Source organism: Natrix helvetica, assembly GCF_964273705.1.
Source record: "Natrix helvetica genome assembly, chromosome: 3".
Lineage (NCBI taxonomy): Eukaryota > Metazoa > Chordata > Lepidosauria > Squamata > Natricidae > Natrix > Natrix helvetica.
The window spans coordinates 35,716,493-35,726,006 of record NC_138549.1 but is presented as its reverse complement, the minus strand read 5'-3'; the positions used below and the strand labels follow the sequence as shown (position 1 = coordinate 35,726,006).

At 39.9% G+C, this 9,514-nt stretch overlaps 1 protein-coding gene across 1 annotated transcript; it reads left to right on the top strand.

Annotated features, from left to right (window-relative positions):
* Positions 1-3,988: 3,988 nt before the first annotated feature.
* On the top strand, positions 3,989-9,105 carry LOC309389620 (acetylserotonin O-methyltransferase-like; the record flags this gene model as incomplete). The annotated part of the gene is made up of 3 exons (XM_081948172.1): positions 3,989-4,009; positions 7,338-7,512; positions 8,972-9,105. 3 exons carry the CDS (start codon positions 3,989-3,991, stop codon positions 9,103-9,105), a joined length of 330 nt encoding a protein of 109 aa, XP_081804298.1.
* Between the last annotated feature and the right edge of the window lie 409 nt (positions 9,106-9,514).

The window sequence follows — 9,514 nt, the reverse complement described above, 5'->3', positions numbered from 1 at the left end:
TACTGCCTTTCACTATGTTATTTTGTTTGTCAATTGAGCTTCTATTCTGAGTTATACTGTAGAAATGTTTTTCTTATCTGACAATGATTTACTGCACATGTCTCCTAACACGTTTCATAATACGTCACACATTCTTGTACTTTCCTTCTGATCTTCATTTGCCTACTGGAGGAGGTGGGCGACAATTGCTCTTGCCAAAATGTAAGGTTTGATAATAAGGTTTTATTTTATTTTTATATTAAAGTTGTTTTCATTAGAACATGTTCTCAGGTTTTATTTATTGCTTATTAAGAGATATGCTTCTCGGAAGAGCTGCGGTCCGCACCTCATTAATTGAAGGTGGGGGGGAAACTTCCCATCCTTCACAAATTGGCAGCAGACAGGATGGTTCTCTTAATTAACAGCCTTTTTCCTTGTTAAGCTATCTCCAAGAGATAAAAGTGGCTAGCCTAATTAGGAGAGAATGATTTATAGCTACTAAGACACGCTTAAATCAACTTCCTAACTATGCCGAAGAAGAAAAAGAAAAAAGGCAGAAATGAAGCACATTCCGAAGGGTCCCTCCCCTCTGATACAGAAATGGAAGACTTTTCAAGCTGGCTTCCAAATCTCCGAACCGGGCCGAGAGGAGAATCTACCATGGGAGGAACATCTCACAGAGGAGATAGAGCTGCTTTCAAAGCTGAAGGAAACAGACCAAGGTCAGTTATACTCCCTTCTGATTATGCATGCTCCCGAATATCTCCAAGAGATTATGAAATGCTCGGGGCTAAACCAAGGCGTACCATGCCAGAGCAAATTCACTCCCAAATATCTCTTTCAGATTATGAAACACTTGATGTCTGGCCACAGCTCCCAAAGCAACAGCCGACAAAAGAATTCCACCCCCACGTAGAAAGTGAAACTTATGAATTCTTCCCAAGCCCTGAGCAAGATATGAAAAGCTATCGTGACCAGATAGACCTTTTTGAAAAACAGCTTTTTCAAGCCAGAAAACACTATGATAGATTAGAGGCAAGTAGGAGGGGTTTCCCCATTTCCAAAATGTCTGAGGATGCCATCTTGCCTTCTTCTTCACAGCCTAAGACACACCCCCTGGAGGATATTGTGTCAGGCAAATCAGAACAGAGAAATATGTACACGTCACAGAAGCCACGTGATCTCCTTTGTTCTCCAGCCACGCAGGCAGAATTGATACAGCTGAAAAGTGAAGCTGCACTGCCATCTCCTGGCAGAAATAATTTACTACAGCAGCAGTTAAATAAATTGCAAAAGTCTTGGTCAAATATATCTGTAGCTTGTCCAGATGTCCAAGCACTAATGCAAATGCCTCCAAAGGCTCAATCTTCAACGCCCCCTGGTGGTGTTGAATTTTCCCTAGATGGAACAAGGCAAAACCTAATGCAGCAAAGGCAAATGCCAGCCTTTCAAGCAAGCCAATTTAATTTTGCTGCTCAAGCACCAACGGCACCTGTAACACAGAGACCACAGGTCCGATTACAGCACTCCCTGGTTCAACAACCAGCATATTTACCTGCTCAAATGCATATTCCTCAACAGGCATTTTCTGTCACTCCTTTGACTGGTGAATCCAAATTAAAGATGTCAGGACAGAATTATAAAGCCTGGGTCAGTGAGATTGCACTTTTGCTTCGCAGAGAAAGTACCCATTATATGGTGTTTAATCCTCCTGCCCAACCATGGAATCCTGCAATAAGAGACCTAGTGACTAGGGCTTGCACAACATTATTGATGTCCATGGATACTGAATTGCAGGTTACTTTTCCACCTGATGCAACAGCCCAACAAATTTGGGCTATTTTGGAAGATTGCTACAGGCCCATTTCAATTGAATCTTCATGTTTGCTCATGCCTGAGTTCCATGGTTCGAAGTTGAAACCTGGTGAACAAATTGGTGGACATTTGACCAAACTGAAAGTAATGATAAGTGAATTGAGAGAAAGAGGCCATGTTATTGATGATATCCAAATGATCAGCATCATCATTAACTCACTGAGTTATGAATGGAAAGATGCCATTGCAAAGGTTAACCACGTGCCTATTGCTCAACGCACTGTTAATCATGTATGCAGAGTTTTAATTGAGGAGGAAGCTATCAAATTAGCTACACCACATCTGCAACGACCCCCAGCATCAAAAGCTCCAGCTAGACGTCCCTTCCGAGGAAGAGGCTATGCTCCAAGGATGCCAAGATGCTACATCTGCAACTGTATGAGACATGACACCCGGGATTGTCCCCAACAAGTTCCAGCTCCCGTCACATACCAGCCCAGAGGAACAGGCTCCAGAGGCAGAGGTAGAGGCGGAAGACAAGGTCGTCATGGTCCAAGGCGTGATCCACAAGCTCCACTCGCAACATTGGCCATAACCAACGTTCCACAACCTGGTCCAAAATACGACAGACGTCTTTTGTGGACTTTGGATAGTGGCGCAGCTTTACACGTTACAGAAAGGAACTTTTCACAGAGATGGGCGACCTGGAGCCCGAATATCGAGAACTCTACTCCTTCTCCAACTACACTTGTAAGGTCATGGGAAAAGGAACTGTTTATGTTGAAGAGCTCGATATATTCATCCCTGATGTTTATTACATACCTTCAGCAACCAGTAATTTGCTTAGTCAAAGTCACTTGTCTAGAGAGTTAAAGTTCCAGGTTCACCACCTCGAGAAAGCAACTTACATAGTTAAAGATGGAGATATTGTTGCTGAAACCATGTTTAATTGGTGGTGTTTATTACTTAAAGCGAAAAGCACAGGCAAGTATACAAACTCCAAAAAGGGACAGCACGGGCCCAGAGAGAGTTCGTTCAGAGAGAGAACCCGTTGCTACTCCAAAGGCTCCTAAAACCAACAAATAGAGAAAAAGGAAGCAGGTTGCTCAGAGCAAGCCTGAGGTTCCTCATGAAACTGTTAACGTTGAAAATTCACTAACTGATAAACCTTTGCATTCCAGGTGTATCTACAAGTGGCATAGAAGATTGGGGCACGCCAGTTTCAGTGTTCTTAGAAAAATGCCGGAGTTCGCAAAAGGTTTGGATCTAAAGGGGTGTAAGGTGTTTTTGGACTGTGCAGTTTGCAGGAAAGCTAAATCCAAGGCAGCTGCCATTCCCAAACACACTACACACCTGTCAACACGCATTTTTGATTTGGTGCACACTGACATAGTGGGTCCTTTCCCACCAACAATTGGTGGTAGAAAGTATTTTCTAACAATTGTAGATAATCATTCTAGATATGGATTTGTATATCCTATGAGAGAGAAATCTGAGACCTTTCAGATCTTTAAAGACTTTGCAACTTTTGTTTCTACCCAATACCATGTTCGCATCGCCACAATCCAGAGTGACCGTGGTGCAGAATTCATGTCTCAGCGTTTCCACGACTGGATGCGTAAGAATGGAATTCTTCATCAGACATCCGCTCCATATACACCGGCTCATAACGGTGTCGTAGAAAGAAGACAAGGAGTTCTACAAACCATGATGCGTTGTCTCCTATTAGATGCCAATCTCAGTAACATATACTGGGGTGAAGCAATCAAATATGCAAATTACATTGTCAACCGTACTTGGAGCAGTGTAATAAATCAAACTCCTTTCTACATGATGTATGGCTACAAGCCTGATCTCAAGAACCTCCACATTTTTGGTTCATACGCTATGGTGAACATTCCCTTAGCTCAAAGAAGAAAAGGAGGTCCAGTAGCAAAGAGACTGAGATTTATGGGTATTGATGATAACTCAAAATGGAGCAAATTTATTGATCCTAAACATGAAATTGTCATTTCACAATCTGCTGATTTTGAGGAAGATATTGACTGGTCCAGGATTCATTCCAATGATCCTGGAGTTTATTTTCCTAGAGATGATGTTGCAGATGCCACACGGCCTGGTGACCAACGTTCACAGGCAGATATTCCTTCTACCAGTTCTTCACAACCTGATGTTCCGTCTTCGCAAGCCGCAGATGCTGATGCTAGCAACGAACGTGAGGACAAGGACGACGATGAAGAAGAAGAATGGACTGTTGTTCCGAGACATTCAAAGAGGGTCACAAAAGGAATCCCTCCACAACGATATTCATGGCAACTGACAAAAACACCCTTGCCTTTGATTTGCAACGTTACTCTTCCTCCTGATACATTCACACAAATCAAGCAGCTTCCTGATTTGAAGCAAGACAAATGGTATGATGCAATGCAGGATGAAATGGACAGTTTAAAGAAACTTTATGTATTTACACCTGCAAAACCTCCAGCAAACAAGAAAGTCATTGGCACTCGATGGGTCTACAGAATCAAGAAGAAACCGAATGGTGAGTCGTTATACAAAGCCAGACTTGTAGCTCAGGGTTTCACTCAATGTTATCCTGAGGACTACACAAACACTTACTCACCAACAGTCAGAACTGAGAGTGTAAAAATTGCTTTAACCACTGCAACTATTCTTGGTTTAGAAGTTTTCCAGTTTGATGTGGACACAGCTTACCTACATGCAGACCTAGATGAAGAGATCTACATGAGAAGCCCTCCAGGATTCCGACAGCAAGAAGGGGATACCTGGTTCCTGAACAAAAGTCTTTATGGTCTAAAACAGTCAGGTTTAATGTGGTACTTATGTCTTACTGACAAACTAAATTCAATGGGCTTTATTAAGTCCGAAACTGATGAATGCGTGTTCACAAAAAGATCTAACAATGCATATGAGATAATTCTTGTTTATGTTGATGATATTGTTTATATTGGTCCAAATAAGAAAATGAGTGAGATTTTTGCTAAAAGTTTGCAGAGATACTTCACACTGAAATCTTTAGGACACATTAGCACTTATTTAGGTGTTCAGATTGAAAAGACACAGAAGGGGTTTAGTCTTTCACAAGAAGAGAAAATTGACCACATTCTGCATCATTGCAACATGAAAGATACTAACACAAGAAAGACACCCATGCAAACAGATTTTCACAACTTAACACATGAACCAAGTCCTGAATTCGAGGACCAAACACTTTATCATTCAGTCATTGGGTCACTGTTGTACATTAGTAGTTGGACCAGACCCAGCATTGCACTTAGTGTTAATCTTTTATCATGACACATAGGTAAGGCAACACAATTTCATTGGACATGCGCTAAGAAGTTATTGAAATACCTGAAACACACTAAACACATGAAGTTATTGCTAGAACCAACACAAACTGATTATGCAGAATTATGTTGTTATGCAGATTCTGATTGGGCAAGTGATAAGAAATCATGCAAAAGTACTTCAGGTTACATGATGTTCCTGAATGGATGTCCTATTTACTGGCAAGTGAGAAAACAGAGTTTTGTTTCGTGTACATCTACTGAAGCTGAATATGCTTGTGTTTCAGATGCATGTAATTCTCTAACATGGTTTGATGCTTTGATCACAGATATCTGGACACATCCGATTCGACCAATCACCGTGATGGAAGATAATGAATCGGTGGTTTATATTTCTGAGTCACATTTCACAGGTTCCAGGTCCAGACACATTGACATTCGTTATCAAAACACAAAGCAATTAGTTAAGCAAGGTTTTATTAAATTGCAATATGTATCTACACATGATCAAATTGCTGACATGCTCAACAAACCACTTCCAGCAGCTCAACATGAGTATCTGCAAAATAAGATGTGCCTTATTTGATGATTTGATAATATCAGCCCAAGTGACAAAAGAAGGGGTTTCACTACGTTAATTTGTTTGTCAATTGAGCTTCTATTCTGAGTTATACTGTAGAAATGTTTTTCTTATCTGACAATGATTTACTGTGCATGTCTCCTAACACGTTTCATAATACGTCACACATTCTTGTACTTTCCTTCTGATCTTCGTTTGCCTACCGGAGGAGGTGGGCGATAATTGCTCTTGCCAAAATGTAAGGTTTAGATAATAAGGTTTTATTTTATTTTCATATTAAAGTTGTTTTCATTAGAACATGTTCTCGGGTTTTATTTATTGCTCATTAAGAGATATGCTTCTAGGAAGGGCTGTGATCTGCACATCATTAATTGAAGGTGGGGGGAGGGGGAACTTCCCATCCTTCACACTGCCACCAGTAGCCTTCCACCATCCAGTGCTATCCCACAGGGTTGGCCTCCTCAGGGTGCAGTCGGCCAGACAGTGTCACCTGGTGACCCCCAGTGGGAGAGCCTTCTCTGTGGGAGTTCCTTCTCTCTGGAATGAGCTGCTCCTGGAACTTCGCATAATCCCCGATCTCCTGTCCTTCCGACGCGCCCTAAAAAGTTGGGTTTTCCAGCAAGCCGGTCTGGCCTGTTAATTTTATCTAATTTTTTAAATGCTATTGTCATATTAATTGGGTTTGTTTTTTGGATACTTATCTAATTTCCTTTTAACTTTTGTAATATGTGTTTCTTAATGTTGAACGCCTCCCTGAGTCCTTTGGGAGAAGGGCGGCATATAAATCCAACAAACAAACAAACAAACAAACAAACATGGATGAAAAGTATGTCTGATCTAAAGGGCACTAAATAATTCAATTATTAACCAAATAGTGCATTAGTGTTCTCTCCATTAAGATCACAACTCTATCAGTACTTCCATCACAACAGATCAACAGATTGAAGAAGCTTCTTGGATGAGAAGTGAAATGTCTTCAAGGAAAAAAGTTGAAAAAGCACCTTTGAGGCAACTATGACCTGGATGACTGAGAATCTCCATAGACAAACAGATCTTGTAGCTTTTGATAAGCATTGTTTGTGGGGAATTTTAAGAGGTCACAGAATTGAGCTGTTTATTCCCTCTACTCTCTTTACATTCATCTGGGAAGTCAAAAGGAATGTTGTTCTAATATTTTCTTGAAGATGAGTGCAGCTCTCTGTCATTTGGGACTCAAAAAGAAAAATCCCAAATTATAATAGGAAGCTGCATTTACGTTCAAGAGAGCTAGACTTCCTCTTGCAGACTTTCCAGATGTTCAGACAGACATTGAGAAGGGACAGGGCTTGTGAAGTCTATTTGCTTCACTCTGAATATTTAACAGGGCTAGGAAAGGCATGCATGTCCCATTCTCTATCCTGAAGACATCTTCTAGCTAAAAAACCCCTTTCAATTCCAATAGTCCAAATAGTCCAATAGTCCAATTCCATAGTTCCAAAAAAACTTCCAATAGTCTCTCTTCCTTTGTAAATGTTTTAGAAATACTGACTTTCATTCATCCCTGTTGATAAACTACCCAGATATTTTACATATATTTTGGAGAAAATTAAATAATTAAAGATCATCCTTTCCCAAACTTTCTCCTGTTGGTACATCTCTCCATTTCTTTTCAGATAATATTTACTTCCTGTGAATTTGGAATATTTGACTTGCTGAGAGAGTCAAGTGAATCTCTCTCCTCAGCAATTATTGCTGAACGTTTAAACACCAGTCTCACTGGAATGGAGAAGCTGCTGAACTGTTGCGTAACTTTAAATCTTCTGAAAAGGGAACGGAAGGACAACAGAGGTAACTAGTTTGGAAGCAAAAGTGCCTCAAATGATTTCTAATTTCTCTGCACTTGGTGGCAGCCCCAGGGCTGGGCTGGAAGTTGAGGCTCAGGCCCAAATCTCAACCTCATCCCTTAGCCCCACCGCTGCCACTCAAAAATTCCACCTGATTCTGTTCCCAAACTCTTATCTTCAAGCTTACTTTCCAGCAATATATTTTTTTGTAAATAGTCTGCTCTAGGTAGCATGAGGCCTTCATTTGTGAAGCAGCTTTGGTCACTGGACATGCATGGTTTCTTCAACCTCCAAAGACCACAGAAAAGCCCAACCTGTTCTTACGTTTTGGAGGCTCTGTATGCCTTGCAAAAACATGGGTCTCCTGTGTAATTTATAGACACTGAGTAAGAGTACACCACATTTTCATGCAGATTTCATAGCCAAGGCATTACTTTTAAGAACACATGTTGTCAGGAACTAGTGAATGCTGGCGTGTCACATAAAATATTGTAGCCGGTCACTTTTACACCTGTCATTGATTTACTATAACCAGTCTATACCATTCAATTGATACCCATGCTATGCCTAACTATATTTCAAGCACTGTATTTAAGAATGACCTGGCCGTTATGATGTCCTATTGGTTGTTTTTTTTTAAAAGTGTAGTACTTTAAGATATTTTTGATATTTTATAATAGAAGGCATGATTGAAATCATTTGAAACATTTTGGGTGATTGGTTACATCCCATAAATCATTGAAGATCACAAGCAGTGGTGGGATTCAAATTTTTTACTACTGGTTATATGGGCGTGGCTTGGTGGGCATGGTTTGGTGGGGGTGACAGGGGAAGGATACTGTAAAATCTCCATTCCCACTCCACTCCAGGGGAAGATTACTGCAAAATCTGCATTACTTCCCGATCAGCTGGGACTCCGGAGACAGAGAGTAGATGGGTGTGGGGCCAGGCAGAGGTGGTATTTACCGGTTCTCTGAACTACTCAAAATTTCCGCTACCGGTTCTCCAGAACTAGCCAGAACCTGCTGAATACCACCTCTGAAACATAGATTTTCTTCAGGTGGGAAATCTGCATGTTTTTCAATGCCCATTACCCATTTTCACTGTAACTGAGTCCATCCACCTTGCTTCTGGTCATTTTCCATTTCCTCACACCTTTCCCTGCATTAAAGCCTTCTAATAATGTGTCCAAAGTAGGGAAATTTAAGTCTGATCATTTGCTCTTTAAGTGAAAACTCTGGGTTGTTTCGTTCAATGATCAATTAGTTTTGGCTGTCTATAATATTCTCAGATGTAATCGCCAGCACCAACATTCAGAAGCATTACCAATCATGTTTAATAACCCATTGGATTTGTTTTTATTCAAAATATAAGAAATAGTAGATTGAGTAATATAGTTTTAAAATTTCTTTTTTGTGTTAGCAATAATCTTAATTCTCCTTTCTGTTTCCCTTCATTTTAAGATCTTTATGGAAATACAGAATTTGCTAACCTCTACCTGGCAAAATCAAGTCCAAAATCTCAATATTATAGCCTGAAGATCTTCTCTGATATTATTTACCCAGGAATGAAATATTTGCCTGATGCAGTGAGGTAGGAATATTAATTATTTTTTAAAAAACAAATATCACATAAAAGCATGTATGGTAGAAAAAAACAATTTGCTCTTTTTCAAAATCAATTTTTTTTCTCCCCATGCTAGAAGACTTAATATGTCATTGTCATATTTTATTCACTTAAGTGATACAATATGTAGAAACATCATTGTCATTCAGCATAAGTATACTATGTCTTTTCTATTGTTCTTTGCAAATTAAAGGAATCCATCTTTAGGAAATGAAACAATGAAACTCCTCTCATCATTTATCTCCACCTCAGTCTTCACATTCTTCCAGTTTTTGCATTCCTTTAAAAAGAATTGTCCAATTACTTTAATAATATTCAAACAACCACAAAATAGCAATTTTCATTATCCTGCTTTCTCAAGATGACTTTTAAAAGATTTA